This window comes from Schistocerca piceifrons, chromosome 6 (assembly GCF_021461385.2).
Source record: "Schistocerca piceifrons isolate TAMUIC-IGC-003096 chromosome 6, iqSchPice1.1, whole genome shotgun sequence".
NCBI lineage: Eukaryota > Metazoa > Arthropoda > Insecta > Orthoptera > Acrididae > Schistocerca > Schistocerca piceifrons.
Window position 1 is genome coordinate 517,596,422 of NC_060143.1, and position 17,554 is coordinate 517,613,975.

Genomic DNA, 17,554 nt, shown 5'->3' on the forward strand with positions numbered 1-17,554 from the left:
TATGTCAAAGGCAACAGGAGAAAGAAAGCCATTTTATCAGAGTAATTTAGAAAATCTTTTAGGAATCTAGTACACTAATACAGGACCTTAAAATAAATATGTACTGAAGCTTCTTCAGATGACTTCTGTACAATAATAATGATGTTATTATGTTTATTTGCATATGATACTTTAATTGCAAAACTTAATTAAATACTGTATAATTCGATTATCTGAGTAAACTCTTTCACTTGATGATTAAAATTCTTCCGAGTATTGTAACATGTCAATGTATAAAATACTTTAATTGTAAATTGTAAAAAATAACGTTTCAAGTGTATTACAATGGCCTTCAACAGGTCAAGACTGTTATGGTGGGGGAAAGGGGTCTCTGTTTATGGCGGGCGATCAGTCTCAATATGTCAACCAGTCTTACCCTGAGGTAGGTGGTTGTAACATTGTCAAAACGTTAGTTTTACAATTTATAATTAAAGGTTTTTATACAATGACATCGTACAACACCCAGAAGAATTCTAATCATCATGACACTGGCTGCAGAAGCTTACACAATTATGGCTTCCACTTGGGTTTCTCTTGCTTCGATATAGAAACCTCATTGCAGTACAAATTCAGCAGTCCTACTATTTTCAGCAATTTCATATAATCCATCAATATATATTTTTTTCTATTTGTGACTGAATTATTGGCAATGAAACAATTACAACTTACATGTTTAGTTATACATACAGAAAAAATTACAAATCTGCAGAAACCAGGAAGATTAAGTAAATCAAGCTATGAGATTTTTGATAATCATGCATTATGTGAAATTAAGATTGTGAAAAGGTTTTTGTAGCTGATAGTGAGTATGTTTGTATTGAAAATGTCGTTAATACGACCAGGTAAATAATTATAGGTGTACTGCACAAGTCTATAACACATTATTTGAGTTACATATTTTATTTGTGAAAATAGAACTTTTTTTTTTTAATCAAATACTAAATTTGAGATAATTCAAATATAGAGGTAAGGACTGTACATTAATTAATTTTAATCAATGTGCATATTTTTATCTATATTAACAAAAATAAAAATTAGTACACTCTGGTAAAATTTGTGGGGCGTCTTTTTGAACATAACTTCTCTATTATTATTTCCACAATATTTATTTGTTTGCAGAAGTACATGTTTTTACAACCTACTGTGGCAAGTAGAACACGATTTCTAGTTATATTTTATATCCACACATATTTATAACAACATTTGTTAACAGTTTATGTAAAATGTATCTCGTTTTATACTCCTTATAATACTGAATATTTCAAACAAATTCGTTTCAGTGTTGAGGCTATCAAAACTACTCCTATAAATCACTTCAGGTTACAATATTATCCCTTTAGTACATTATAACTGATGAGTAATATGAATGCCTAGTTTCACAGATCTTTTCTAATACTAAAACTCATATATCTTCGTTGACAGGAAATTTTATATCGTCCAATGACCATATTCAGCTGGACCAGGTGGATGACTAAAGAAGGTCGGATATTGACAAAATTCAAAACTGTTGTCAGATACATAACTGACCGTGTATTCGCCTTAGGCAGGAAAAGACTTGATAGTTCAAAGGCCAGTGAAAGATCGCTCTTGACTTGGATTCTTAAAGAAAAGAATTCAGGAACGATATTTACTGACAAGGAACTTCATGATGAAGTGAGTATCCTCACCCCAGAGATGTAAGTAAATTTTCCATACTTGTTACATGTGTCACAAGAGTGACTCGTTTGTGGTATCCTTATGCATTATATGTCCAACAGGGAACAGAACTAGATATCAGAAACTATCTTTGGTAGGCTTGTAAGCAATGAATTTTTGAAAAGTTAAGGCACCATGCTTGTTATGGGGTAGCAGCTGTGCTGTTTAGCATGCTCCTAAGTTGCTATAGTCCAATCTCTTGTGATCCACCGACAAGTGAAGCATCCCATAGGGTCAAGCAAATTAATTTGAAGGAAATGATAGCGCCATATAAACGGAAATATCTTTCTCAAAGAATAACTATTATGGATGCCCAAGTATGAAAATCGGTGTACCACACCTTACAGTTAGATATATTAATGACAGAAGGCATAATCTATCCATAACGGAAACAAGCGGTCTCGACAACAATCAAATTGATTATCGCAACTCAGTAACACTTGAATTACCCACTACGAAAAACCACTGAACATTTAACGAATATACAAAGGATTATAATTGTGAAATATAACCTTGGCGTGGGTTGGTGGGCATGATAACAGCATAATTATGAGAATAATTCGTGGATATGACAATGAATGCAAAAGTGATTGTTTGGTTACAGAAAGACTACGGAAAAAGGGCACAAACACCAATAAATCGCCTAAGTGCACAATGAAAGCAACTATCTGGCTGCGAAGGGTTAATACTGTGCAGCTGGCTCCTGCAGAAAATTAACTGACATCGTGTCCCTACCACATCAGCCCTTGCAACGCTGGCCAATTACTAGAACATTTTTGCCAGCATAAATGTGGAATCCAACAGCAGTAGCGACTTTGGTTATGAGTTCACCTTGCCCTCTATACTCAGTACTCAAGTGGAAACATCCTTCTATATGACAGCCAGGCTCGCCTCATCAGTTATCTTTTCTATTGCTGGCCTGTAAGTCTTCATTCCATGAACACCTAGAAGCAAGCGTTCTCTGTCTTTACACTCTGGAACCTGGTTGTCTCTGTCAGAGCCGGCATGCCACTGACCAATAGATGCAGGCAATGCGAGTTCCATGCAGTAAAAAATTTGTAATACAGTTACACAAACTCTTATGCTTGCAGTTTTCTTTATTACAAACCAATTGTGCTGTGGCCTGGGGATGAAGGCAGGAGAATTCTCTTGATCTATGATATGATTATGAAGCGAACCTATCGAAAGTCTTGCATGCAGGCACACTCGAGAAAATGTGTGCTCTACAGAAAATAACACTATGAGCAAATAGGAATATTTTTTTCTGAAATTTAAACCAAAACGATCGATTGTGGTGTGGCAGCTGATGCAACAGCGTTTCTCATGTTGGCCTCTGGAAGGCTACACCTGGCTAAGATTTTTATCTTTCTAAGAAGATTCTTCGGACAATTTTATTTTTTGCCACATAGCTGCTCGTGTACATTGTTTAGAGTGCGGGGATTGTACAAAGTGTATGTGGTTTTTGCTATCTGCAGTGAAATGCAGCTCGGATATAAGTTCATGACTCTGGCTGTTTCTTTAAGAAAACTCATTTCTCTTCCCAGCCAGCTCGAAGGCTTTCGTCTGCAGTCTTTCAATGTAATAAAAGAAGGGAAAAGGAGAAGTAACTGACTGCTGAGGCACTGGTGTACTGTTTTTTGTCTGCAGTACCGTAGCAGAGCATATAATATCCTGTGTTGTGTCAGTTTTACAGAAAACCTGTCATGGAACAATGTGAAGTTCTACAATTTTTGTAAATTATGAGACAACGACGCTTGACTGTGTATTTGCAGCTAATTAAATAAAAAAAACTGACTAAATATGCTAGCTGTAGGAACGTCAACAGGTAACATTACAACAGTTTTGACACATAAAATTTCTTTTTCGACCACAGCTTTTGAATTTCAGATATCCTTTACCAAATAATATCAGAAATATCACTAGAACAGGAAACAGTTATATGCCCAGCATATTAATATAAATCTTTTTAGGTTACCTTTTAGGATTTGTTTATTACTGCTATGGGGAAGGAAAAGATTGGCAGGCAGACTATTATGGAAGTTCATAAAACGTACTGGCGATGAGGGTATATGAAACTGCTCACTGTCGACAGTAGTACATTGGCCGGCAGTATGCATAAAAGATGTGTTCGATGGAGGTGATGGCAGCAATATGGAACAGGAGAGATAACTGCCAGCTAGGACTCCCTGATAGTCATCACTTATGGGCGAAAGCAGAAACCTGTTGTGTCGTGCCAGTAAACGTTGACATGTCTTGCATCAGGATGAGAAGTGGTGTGTTTTTATGTGAAGGCTAGCATCGAAGTATCCACATCAAGGAGGTGAGAGAGGGTTTCTCCCCTAGCATTCTGCAGAGTTCTGTAAGAATGTGTTCATGTATCTGATTGGTCAGCCCTGGTTCTCCATCTCGCCAATCCAAAGACACAGCCCAGGATGGGAAAACTCATTTAATGAAAGTGGTTTATTTTTTTCACTTTTTAATGTGTCCCTTGCTAATACGATGAGAAAAATTCGTATCACCGACGACATTTTATAGTTAACACTCAGGTGTAAAAATATGCTGTTTTGGTGATTTAAATAAAAATATTTCGCACATACTACTTCAATTAGTAAATTTTGAATTTCATTCCTTTGGCTCTTCTTTTTGGGCAAGCGTTACCTGTATCAGTAAAAATGCTATTATCACCTTTACATCCAGTCTCAGCAAGCTACCATTGCCAGATTGTATCCACTAGCTGCGGGCCTGCTACCCATGCAACGTCAAAATGTTACCGACTTGCTGCCTTTCAACTAGTCGAACTTCCATCTGCTATTGGCTGACGACTTTGACGTTCCATAGTTCTACCTCAGCCATACAGGTGTTCCTCTCCATCACCATCTGAGTGGGAAAATTTTCTTCCTGTCTATCATCGCCTGTGCAGGTACAACTCGCCACAGCAAGCACCCACTGACCATGCGGAGGACCACGATTTGATTCTGCACACACCTTGCACCGAGCTGCATATTTGTAACAGTCGGCCCAGCTGCATGTGTTGGCTGTCGGAATCCGCCCTGCTCTGACTGTAGGGTCAGCGCTGCATGTGGAGTGCTGAACACACCACATCACTGGGCCACTATCTGCTGACATGGTGATGCCACATATCAGCTGCGGGAGGAAACCGCTTGCTTGCCTCAACAAGTTTCGCCAACAGAGTCCAGCCTGTCCCTTGGGGGCGTTTGCCATCTTCTTGTACCAACATGACTGTTTTAGTTTGCTGTGGAATGAAAAGAATATTTAACATTGCCGTTTACATGTCGGAATATCAGACAACCGTCTGGTAAGCACCTGTCGTACCAAATGAGACCATGCTTAGGGTGGTGAAGCACAACCCTGTCTGACAACTAGCAGCTGAGTTCTGCCACTCACTGCAGCGGTCATCAACCCCGGTATCTAAAAGTGGCGCCAGAAGTGTTGCTGCCACAGACAGATGGATCGAGGATGACGTCACCAGCTCCAACTTGTAGCATCAAGAACGCAGTGTGGTGAGTTCACTGTCTGTTGCGTTTTTTGCCTGCACATGTCATGGAGGGTCAGTGTGTTTTCTAGCAGGTTTGTAATGGTGTTGTGCCAATTGATCTCAGATAGCCATTTGAGGTCGTGTAAAAATTTATGCTAATTTGCGACAATTAATATGCACAATCGCTTATTCTGAATTAGCTATGTGGCGCATTATTTTGGTATATATAAAGTACCAATGGTTCAAATGGCTCTGAGCACTATGGGACTTAACATCTGAGGTGATCAATCCCCTAGAACTTAGAACTACATAAACCTAATTAACCTAAGGACATCGCACACATCCATGCCCGAGACAGGATTCGAACCTGCGATCGTAGCAGTCTCACGGTTCCGTACTGAAGCGCCTAGAACGGCACGGTCACCGCGGCCGGCTATAAAGTACAGAACACCCACTTAGGAACAGACATTGGGTAAGAGCAAGATGTGTTATAACACTTCAAGTGTTTTTCTCGTCAGCACAAATTGTTTTCCTATTGTCTGAGACAAAAGTTGTATAATGGCCAAGGTCGGAAACATAGCTGATACCCACTCAAGAAGCGATTGAATCTTTGATAGATTAGGCAGCTCAGTTGAAGGAAGGTAACGGAGACCTGCATAAGCAAGTAGATACATGGTACATGGAGATGTAAATGCAGCTAGTTCCCAAATAGAGGACAGAGCCATGGCCAGTGTAACCGCTCTATTTTGGTCTAGCTGCAGCCTGTTCGCTTAATCCTCTTCAGGCTACACATCTGAGGATGTGTTGGCATTTATAGACGGTATATTAGCAGCTATAAGCAAGTAGATACATGGTACATGGAGATGTAAATGCAGCTAGTTCCCAAATAGAGGACAGAGCCATGGCCAGTGTAACCGCTCTATTTTGGTCTAGCTGCAGCCTGTTTGCTTAATCCTCTTCAGGCTAGACATCTGAGGATGTGTTGACATATATAGACGGTATATTAGCAGCTATAAGCAAGTAGATACATGGTACATGGAGATGTAAATGCAGCTAGTTCCCAAATAGAGGACAGAGCCATGGCCAGTGTAACCGCTCTATTTTGGTCTAGCTGCAGCCTGTTTGCTTAATTCCCTTCAGGCTAGACATCTGAGGATGTGTTGGCATTTATAGACAGTATATTAGCAGCTATAAGCAAGTAGATACATGGTACATGGAGATGTAAATGCAGCTAGTTCCCAAATAGAGGACAGAGCCATGGCCAGTGTAACCGCTCTATTTTGGTCTAGCTGCAGCCTGTTTCCTTAATCCTCTTCAGGCTAGACATCTGAGGATGTGTTGGCATTTGTAGACAGTATATTAGCAGCTATAAGCAAGTAGATACATGGTACATGGAGATGTAAATGCAGCTAGTTCCCAAATAGAGGACAGAGCCATGGCCAGTGTAACCGCTCTATTTTGGTCTAGCTGCAGCCTGTTTGCTTAATTCTCTTCAGGCTAGACATCTGAGGATGTGTTGGCATTTATAGACAGTATATTAGCAGCTATAAGCAAGTAGATACATGGTACATGGAGATGTAAATGCAGCTAGTTCCCAAATAGAGGACAGAGCCATGGCCAGTGTAACCGCTCTATTTTGGTCTAGCTGCAGCCTGTTTCCTTAATCCTCTTCAGGCTAGACATCTGAGGATGTGTTGGCATTTACAGACGGTATATTAGCAGCTATAAGCAAGTAGATACATGGTACATGGAGATGTAAATGCAGCTAGTTCCCAAATAGAGGACAGAGCCATGGCCAGTGTAGCCGCTCTATTTTGGTCTAGCTGCAGCCTGTTTGCTTAATCCTCTTCAGGCTAGACATCTGAGGATGTGTTGGCATTTATAGACGGTATATTAGCAGCTATTAGCAAGTAGATACATGGTACATGGAGATGTAAATGCAGCTAGTTCCCAAATAGAGGACAGAGCCATGGCCAGTGTAACCGCTCTATTTTGGTCTAGCTGCAGCCTGTTTGCTTAATCCTCTTCAGGCTACACATCTGAGGATGTGTTGGCATTTATAGACGGTATATTAGCAGCTATAAGCAAGTAGATACATGGTACATGGAGATGTAAATGCAGCTAGTTCCCAAATAGAGGACAGAGCCATGGCCAGTGTAACCGCTCTATTTTGATCTAGCTGCAGCCAGTTTGCTTAATCCTCTTCAGGCTAGACATCTGAGCATGTGTTGGCATTTATAGACGGTATATTAGCAGCTATAAGCAAGTAGTCACATGGTACATGGAGATGTAAACGCAGCTAGTTCCCAAATAGAGGACAGAGCCATGGCCAGTGTAACCGCTCTATTTTGGTCTAGCTGCAGCCTGTTTGCTTAATCCTCTTCAGGCTAGACATCTGAGGATGTGTTGGCATTTATAGACGGTATATTAGCAGCTATAAGCAAGTAGATACATGGTACATGGAGATGTAAATGCAGCTAGTTCCCAAATAGAGGACAGAGCCATGGCCAGTGTAACCGCTCTATTTTGGTCTAGCTGCAGCCTGTTTGCTTAATTCTCTTCAGGCTAGACATCTGAGGATGTGTTGGCATTTGTAGACAGTATATTAGCAGCTATAAGCAAGTAGATACATGGTACATGGAGATGTAAATGCAGCTAGTTCCCAAATAGAGGACAGAGCCATGGCCAGTGTAACCGCTCTATTTTGATCTAGCTGCAGCCTGTTTCCATAATCCTCTTCAGGCTAGACATCTGAGGATGTGTTGGCATTTATAGACGGTATATTAGCAGCTATAAGCAAGTAGATACATGGTACATGGAGATGTAAATGCAGCTAGTTCCCAAATAGAGGACAGAGCCATGGCCAGTGTAACCGCTCTATTTTGGTCTAGCTGCAGCCTGTTTGCTTAATCCTCTTCAGGCTACACATCTGAGGATGTGTTGGCATTTATAGACGGTATATTAGCAGCTATAAGCAAGTAGATACATGGTACATGGAGATGTAAATGCAGCTAGTTCCCAAATAGAGGACAGAGCCATGGCCAGTGTAACCGCTCTATTTTGGTCTAGCTGCAGCCTGTTTCCATAATCCTCTTCAGGCTAGACATCTGAGGATGTGTTGGCATTTATAGACGGTATATTAGCAGCTATAAGCAAGTAGATACATGGTACATGGAGATGTAAATGCAGCTAGTTCCCAAATAGAGGACAGAGCCATGGCCAGTGTAACCGCTCTATTTTGGTCTAGCTGCAGCCTGTTTGCTTAATCCTCTTCAGGCTACACATCTGAGGATGTGTTGGCATTTATAGACGGTATATTAGCAGCTATAAGCAACTAGATACATGGTACATGGAGATGTAAATGCAGCTAGTTCCCAAATAGAGGACAGAGCCATGGCCAGTGTAACCGCTCTATTTTGGTCTAGCTGCAGCCTGTTTGCTTAATTCTCTTCAGGCTAGACATCTGAGGATGTGTTGGCATTTATAGACAGTATATTAGCAGCTATAAGCAAGTAGATACATGGTACATGGAGATGTAAATGCAGCTAGTTCCCAAATAGAGGACAGAGCCATGGCCAGTGTAACCGCTCTATTTTGGTCTAGCTGCAGCCTGTTTCCTTAATCGTCTTCAGGCTAGACATCTGAGCACGTGTTGGCATTTATAGACGGTATATTAGCAGCAATAAGCAAGTAGATACATGGTACATGGAGATGAAAATGCAGCTAGTTCCCAAATAGAGGACAGAGCCATGGCCAGTATAGCCGCTCTATTTTGGTCTAGCTGCAGCCTGTTTGCTTAATCCTCTTCAGGCTAGACATCTGAGGATGTGTTGGCATTTATAGACGGTATATTAGCAGCTATAAGCAAGTAGATACATGGTACATGGAGATGTAAATGCAGCTAGTTCCCAAATAGAGGACAGAGCCATGGCCAGTGTAACCGCTCTATTTTGGTCTAGCTGCAGCCTGTTTGCTTAATCCTCTTCAGGCTAGACATCTGAGGATGTGTTGGCATTTATAGACGGTATATTAGCAGCTATAAGCAAGTAGATACATGGTACATGGAGATGTAAATGCAGCTAGTTCCCAAATAGAGGACAGAGCCATGGCCAGTGAAACCGCTCTATTTTGGTCTAGCTGCAGCCTGTTTGCTTAATTCTCTTCAGGCTAGACATCTGAGCACGTGTTGGCATTTGTAGACAGTATATTAGCAGCTATAAGCAAGTAGATACATGGTACATGGAGATGTAAATGCAGCTAGTTCCCAAATAGAGGACAGAGCCATGGCCAGTGTAACCGCTCTATTTTGGTCTAGCTGCAGCCTGTTTCCTTAATCCTCTTCAGGCTAGACATCTGAGGATGTGTTGGCATTTATAGACGATATATTAGCAGCTATAAGCAAGTAGATACATGGTACATGGAGATGTAAATGCAGCTAGTTCCCAAATAGAGGACAGAGCCATGGCCAGTGTAACCGCTCTATTTTGGTCTAGCTGCAGCCTGTTTGCTTAATCCTCTTCAGGCTACACATCTGAGGATGTGTTGGCATTTATAGACGGTATATTAGGAGCTATTAGCAAGTAGATACATGGTACATGGAGATGTAAATGCAGCTAGTTCCCAAATAGAGGACAGAGCCATGGCCAGTGTAACCGCTATATTTTGGTCTAGCTGCAGCCTGTTTGCTTAATCCTCTTCAGGCTAGACATCTGAGGATGTGTTGGCATTTATAGACGGTATATTAGCAGCTATAAGCAAGTAGATACATGGTACATGGAGATGTAAATGCAGCTAGTTCCCAAATAGAGGACAGAGCCATGGCCAGTGTAACCGCTCTATTTTGGTCTAGCTGCAGCCTGTTTGCTTAATCCTCTTCAGGCTACACATCTGAGGATGTGTTGGCATTTATAGACGGTATATTAGCAGCTATAAGCAACTAGATACATGGTACATGGAGATGTAAATGCAGCTAGTTCCCAAATAGAGGACAGAGCCATGGCCAGTGTAACCGCTCTATTTTGATCTAGCTGCAGCCTGTTTGCTTAATCCTCTTCAGGCTAGATATCTGAGCATGTGTTGGCATTTGGAGACGGTATATTAGCAGCTATAAGCAAGTAGTCACATGGTACATGGAGATGTAAACGCAGCTAGTTCCCAAATAGAGGACAGAGCCATGGCCAGTGTAACCGCTCTATTTTGGTCTAGCTGCAGCCTGTTTGCTTAATCCTCTTCAGGCTAGACATCTGAGGATGTGTTGGCATTTATAGACGGTATATTAGCAGCTATAAGCAAGTAGATACATGGTACATGGAGATGTAAATGCAGCTAGTTCCCAAATAAAGGACAGAGCCATGGCCAGTGTAACCGCTCTATTTTGGTCTAGCTGCAGCCTGTTTGCTTAATTCTCTTCAGGCTACACATCTGAGGATGTGTTGGCATTTGTAGACAGTATATTAGCAGCTATAAGCAAGTAGATACATGGTACATGGAGATGTAAATGCAGCTAGTTCCCAAATAGAGGACAGAGCCATGGCCAGTGTAACCGCTCTATTTTGGTCTAGCTGCAGCCTGTTTCCTTAATCCTCTTCAGGCTAGACATCTGAGGATGTGTTGGCATTTATAGACGGTATATTACCAGCTATAAGCAAGTAGATACATGGTACATGGAGATGTAAATGCAGCTAGTTCCCAAATAGAGGACAGAGCCATGGCCAGTGTAACCGCTCTATTTTGGTCTAGCTGCAGCCTGTTTGCTTAATCCTCTTCAGGCTACGCATCTGAGGATGTGTTGGCATTTATAGACGGTATATTAGCAGCTATAAGCAAGTAGATACATGGTACATGGAGATGTAAATGCAGCTAGTTCCCAAATAGAGGACAGAGCCATGGCCAGTGTAACCGCTCTATTTTGGTCTAGCTACAGCCTGTTTGCTTAATCCTCTTCAGGCTAGACATCTGAGGATGTGTTGGCATTTATAGACGGTATATTAGCAGCTATAAGCAAGTAGATACATGGTACATGGAGATGTAAATGCAGCTAGTTCCCAAATAGAGGACAGAGCCATGGCCAGTGTAACCGCTCTATTTTGGTCTAGCTGCAGCCTGTTTGCTTAATCCTCTTCAGGCTACACATCTTAGGATGTGTTGGCATTTATAGACGGTATATTAGCAGCTATAAGCAAGTAGATACATGGTACATGGAGATGTAAATGCAGCTAGTTCCCAAATAGAGGACAGAGCCATGGCCAGTGTAACCGCTCTATTTTGATCTAGCTGCAGCCTGTTTGCTTAATCCTCTTCAGGCTAGACATCTGAGCATGTGTTGGCATTTATGGACGGTATATTAGCAGCTATAAGCAAGTAGTCACATGGTACATGGAGATGTAAACGCAGCTAGTTCCCAAATAGAGGACAGAGCCATGGCCAGTGTAACCGCTCTATTTTGGTCTAGCTGCAGCCTGTTTCCATAATCCTCTTCAGGCTAGACATCTGAGGATGTGTTGGCATTTATAGACGGTATATTAGCAGCTATAAGCAAGTAGATACATGGTACATGGAGATGTAAATGCAGCTAGTTCCCAAATAGAGGACAGAGCCATGGCCAGTGTAACCGCTCTATTTTGGTCTAGCTGCAGCCTGTTTGCTTAATTCTCTTCAGGCTAGACATCTGAGCATGTGTTGGCATTTATAGACGGTATATTAGCAGCTATAAGCAAGTAGTCACATGGTACATGGAGATGTAAATGCAGCTAGTTCCCAAATAGAGGACAGAGCCGTGGCCAGTGTAACCGCTCTATTTGGGTCTAGCTGCAGCCTGTTTGCTTAATCCTCTTCAGGCTAGACATCTGAGGATGTGTTGGCATTTGTAGACAGTATATTAGCAGCTATAAGCAAGTAGATACATGGTACATGGAGATGTAAATGCAGCTAGTTCCCAAATAGAGGACAGAGCCATGGCCAGTGTAACCGCTCTATTTTGGTCTAGCTGCAGCCTGTTTGCTTAATTCTCTTCAGGCTAGACATCTGAGGATGTGTTGGCATTTATAGACAGTATATTAGCAGCTGTAAGGAAGTAGATACATGGTACATGGAGGTGTAAATGCAGCTAGTTCCCAAATAGAGGACAGAGCCATGGCCAGTGTAACCGCTCTATTTTGGTCTAGCTGCAGCCTGTTTGCTTAATCCTCTTCAGGCTAGACATCTGAGGATGTGTTGGCATTTATAGACGGTATATTAGCAGCTATATGCTGCGGTTTCTAGACAAATGAACAGTTGTTACAAATGACCAAATTGCAAAGACTTACGTATCACAAGGACTTAAGAAATGCGCTCACATTGGAGCAGTTTAAAGAAGGTCTCGTACACTGCTATATGAAGGAAAATAACTCTATATTCTGTCCTAAACAGCTGAGTGGGGTGCTCTAGAGGCGAAATGAATCAAGGTAAATTTTGTCGGCAGAATAAGACAGATTAATGCTAACAGCTATGAGTTGACAGAAGCGAAGAAAGTCACTTTCCACGAAGTGCAGCATAGCGCAGGGCATTGCGTGCTTTCCTAAAAGACTACCACCGAATATGTCACCGAGGGTACATACAAAAAAGCCAAACGATCTGTTTACCGCTATCAGGGTACAGCAAACAAGGAGTATCTTCCGTGTCGATGTAATGTATTGCTGTTGTGGGCGTTAAGGTACAACGACAGACAGAGTCGCCTGACACTATGTAAAGGATGTGGAGTGGTTGGGTAGTGAGAGCAGGATCGTCGGAACAAGAAGCAAAATCGACAACGACGAGGTAATCAAGTCGTAAAACACCAGTGCCAATTCCCAGTTCCGCCATATGACGCTCCCAATAAATTTCAGTGCTGCGATGACTTTTGCAGAGGAGACGTTAGAGAGCGGAAGTCATTATTAGGCACAGGGGCTTACATGACAAATCTTGGCCTCTTGTGTAAGAGGTGGTTTAATCCTGCACATTACGGGTTACACGGCATAGGGACTAATAGTGCAGAATCGCTTGGCTCCGTGATATTAGGTTTCCAGGTTGGAGAAAAACTGTTGTGAGAGAGTATGGCAGTTCTGCCCCATACCGGCGCAGTCTACGTCGCGATCCGAGGGTTAGATCAGACCAGCTGTGTGGCTGGATTGAAGAGATTTTAGCAAACAGAACACAGCATGTTGTTATCAATGGAGAGACGTCTACAGACGTTAAAGTAACCTCTGGCGTGCTACAGGGTAGTGTTATGGGACCATTGCTTTCACAATATATACAAATGACCTAGTAGATAGTGTCGGAAGTTCCATGCGGCTTTTCGCGGATGATGCTGTAGTATACAGAGAAGTTGCAGCATTAGAAAATTGTAGCGAAATGCAGGAAGATCTGCAGCGGATAGGCACTTGGTGCAGGGAGTGGCAACTGTCCCTTAACATAGACAAATGTAATGTATTGCGAATACATAGAAAGAAGGATCCTTTATTGTATGATTATATGATAGCGGAACAAACACTGGTAGCAGTTAGTTCTGTAAAATATCTGGGAGTATGCGTGCGGAACGATTTGAAGTGGAATGACCATATAAAATTAATTGTTGGTAAGGCGGGTACCAGGTTGAGATTCATTGGGAGAGTGCTTAGAAAATGTAGTCCAACAACATAGGAGGAGGCTTACAAAACACTCGTTCGACCTATACTTCAGTATTGCTCATCAGTGTGGGATCCGTACCAGATCGGGTTGACAGAGGAGGTAGAGAAGATCCAAAGAAGAGCGGCGCGTTTCGTCACAGGGTTATTTGGTAACCGTGATAGCGTTACGGAGATGTTTAATAAACTCAAGTGGCAGACTCTGCAAGAGAGGCGCTCTGCATCGCGGTGTAGCTTGCTCGCCAGGTTTCGAGAGAGTGCGTTTCTGGATGAGGTATCGAATATATTGCTTCCCCCTACTTATACCTCCCGAGGAGATCACGAATGTAAAATTAGAGAGATTAGAGCGCGCACGGAGGCTTTCCGGCAGTCGTTCTTCCCGCGAACCATACGCGACTGGAACAGGAAAGGGAGGTAATGACAGTGGCACGTAAAGTGCACTCCGCCACACACCGTTGGGTGGTTTGCGGAGTCCAAATGTAGATGTAGATGTAGATTTTGCAGTACTATACGAGATGCATTCAAGTTCTAAGGCCTCCGATTTTTTTTCTAATTAACTACTCGCCCGAAATCGATGAAAATGGCGTTACTTCTCGGCGTAATCGCCCTGCAGACGTACACATTTTTCACAACGCTGACGCCATGATTCCATGGCAGCGGCGAAGGCTCCTTTAGGAGTCTGTTTTGACCACTGGAAAATCGCTGAGGCAATAGCAGCACAGCTGGTAAATGTGCGGCCACGGAGAGTGTCTTTCATTGTTGGAAAAAGCCAAAAGTCACTAGGAGCCAGGTCAGGTGAGTAGGGAGCATGAGGAATCACTTCAAAGTTGTTATCACGAAGAAACTGTTGCGTAACGTTAGCTCGGTGTGCGGGTGCGTTGTCTTGGTGAAACAGCACACGCACAGCCCTTCCCGGACGTTTTTGTTGCAGTGCAGGAAGGAATTTGTTCTTCAAAATATTTTCGTAGGATGCACCTGTTACCGTAGTGCCCTTTGGAACGCAATGAGTAAGGATTACGCCCTCGCTGTCCCAGAACATGGACACCATCATTTTTTCAGCACTGGCGGTTACCCGAAATTTTTTTGGTGGCAGTGAATCTGTGCGCTTCCATTGAGCTGACTGGCGCTTTGTTTCTGAATTGAAAAATGGCATCCACGTCTCATCCATTGTCACAACCGACGAAAAGAAAGTCCCATTTGTGCTGTCGTTGCGAGTCAACATTGCTTGGCAACATGCCACATGGGCAGCCATGTGGTCGTCCGTCAGCATTCGTGGCACCCACCTGGATGACACTTTTCGCATTTTCAGGTCGTCATGCAGGATTGAGTGCACAGAACCCACAGAAATGCCAACTCTGGAGGCGATCTGTTCAACAGTCATTCGGCGATCCCCCAAAACAATTCTCTCCACTTTCTCGATCATGTCGTCAGACCGGCTTGTGCGTGTCCGATGTTGTTTCGGTTTGTTGTCACACGATGTTCTGCCTTCATTAAACTGTCGCATCCACGAACGCACTTTCGACACATCCATAACTCCATCACCACATGTCTCCTTCAACTGTCGATGAATTTCAATTGGTTTCACACCACACAAATTCAGAAAACGAATGATTGCACGCTGTTCAAGTAAGGAAAACGTCGCCATTTTAAGTATTTAAAACAGTTCTCATTCTCGCCGCTGGCGGTAAAATTCCATCTGCCGTATGGTGCTGCCATCTCTGGGACGTATTGACAATGAACGCGGCCTCATTTTACAACAATGCGCATGTTTCTATCTCTTTCCAGTCTGGAGAAAAAAAATCAGAGGCCTTAGAACTTGAATGCACCTCGTACTTAATTCGGAAGACTACGGGCGTCTGAAGGTTTACATCCTGACATCAATTACTTTATCTTGTAATCCATTCACTTGTCTACCTGATCATGTGTCTGCTAAAACAGGGACCAAAAGGTTTCCATTACACATTCATCGAATAGAATTCCTTCAACAATCATTGTACACTTCACTTCCAGAGATTAGTTTTACCAGCTCTTCTTTAAAGAGGTCACAGAAATCATAGATCAGTAAAAAGCAACAGCTTTACCGGCTATGACTATTTCTTCCAAAGTACTAAAATTTTGTTCTTACTCGGTTACGACGATCTTGATTAACATTTTAAATCAATCGATGAATCAAAGTGTATTTCCAGAAAGACCGAACCTATCGGTAGTGACACCAACATTTCGGCTGTCTTCCTATCCTTGGGACGCTATCTGTACTTGGGTTTCATATGTTGATCAACGAATTGGACCACTGGGAAGGAGGCGCATTGGACACGAGTTGTCGACCTAGGTAGATACCACCCAATATACACGTCTGGACAAACCCCCTGCATAAATGCCACATAGTTGCAAATGAAGGCCTGAGTTACTTAAAATCTAATTGCATACTCAAGGTCAAAGTGTGATAGCGTCTACAACTGTTACTATCAAACGCCATCAAAACATTCACAACAATGTTTCACTGAATGAACAGCTTATCACTTTCATAAAAAAATGCTTCCAATCCCCTTCGGTCCGTGAATGCGCCGCAACGTACGAATATGTTCCAGAAAGCAGCGTGCGAAAATTCGATTTTTCAGAGGGTCTTATATCGCGTTGTATTGGTAACAGAGATAAGAGCTTAAATACACTCCTGGAAATTGAAATAAGAACACCGTGAATTCATTTTCCCAGGAAGGGGAAACTTTATTGACACATTCCTGGGGTCAGATACATCACATGATCACACTGACAGAACCACAGGCACATAGACACAGGCAACAGAGCATGCACAATGTCGGCACTAGTACAGTGTATATCCACTTTTCGCAGCAATGCAGGCTGCTATTCTCCCATGGAGACGATCGTAGAGATGCTGGATGTAGTCCTGTGGAACGGCTTGCCATGCCATTTCCACCTGGCGCCTCAGTTGGACCAGCGTTCGTGCTGGACGTGCAGACCGCGTGAGACGACGCTTCATCCAGTCCCAAACATGCTCAATGGGGGACAGATCCGGAGATCTTGCTGGCCAGGATAGTTGACTTACATCTTCTAGAGCACGTTGGGTGGCACGGGATACATGCGGACGTGCATTGTCCTGTTGGAACAGCAAGTTCCCTTGCCGGTCTAGGAATGGTAGAACGATGGGTTCGATGACGGTTTGGATGTACCGTGCACTATTCAGTGTCCCCTCGACGATCACCAGTGGTGTACGGCCAGTGTAGGAGATCGCTCCCCACACCATGATGCCGGGTGTTGGCCCTGTGTGCCTCGGTCGTATGCAGTCCTGATTGTGGCGCTCACCTGCACGGCGCCAAACACGCATACGACCATCATTGGCACCAAGGCAGAAACGACTCTCATCGCTGAAGACGACACGTCTCCATTCGTCCCTCCATTCACGCCTGTCGCGACACCACTGGAGGCGGGCTGCACGATGTTGGGGCGTGAGCGGAAGACGGCCTAACGGTGTGCGGGACCGTAGCCCAGCTTCATGGAGACGGTTGCGAATGGTCCTCGCCGATACCCCAGGAGCAACAGTGTCCGTAATTTGCTGGGAAGTGGCGGTGTGGTCCCCTACGGCACTGCGTAGGATCCTACGGTCTTGGCGTGCATCCGTGCGTCGCTGCGGTCCGGTCCCAGGTCGACGGGCACGTGCACCTTCCGC

At 43.1% G+C, this 17,554-nt stretch overlaps 1 protein-coding gene across 1 annotated transcript in view; it reads left to right on the forward strand.

Annotated features, from left to right (window-relative positions):
* The window catches only part of LOC124803426 (cytochrome P450 4g1-like), a 126,996-nt gene that overhangs the window by 67,321 nt on the left and 42,121 nt on the right, over window positions 1-17,554 (forward strand). Inside the window, exon 4 of the mRNA XM_047264609.1 lies at window positions 1,462-1,692. Within this exon, the coding sequence (XP_047120565.1) occupies window positions 1,462-1,692 (231 nt within the window). The remainder of the gene's footprint in view (window positions 1-1,461; window positions 1,693-17,554) is intronic.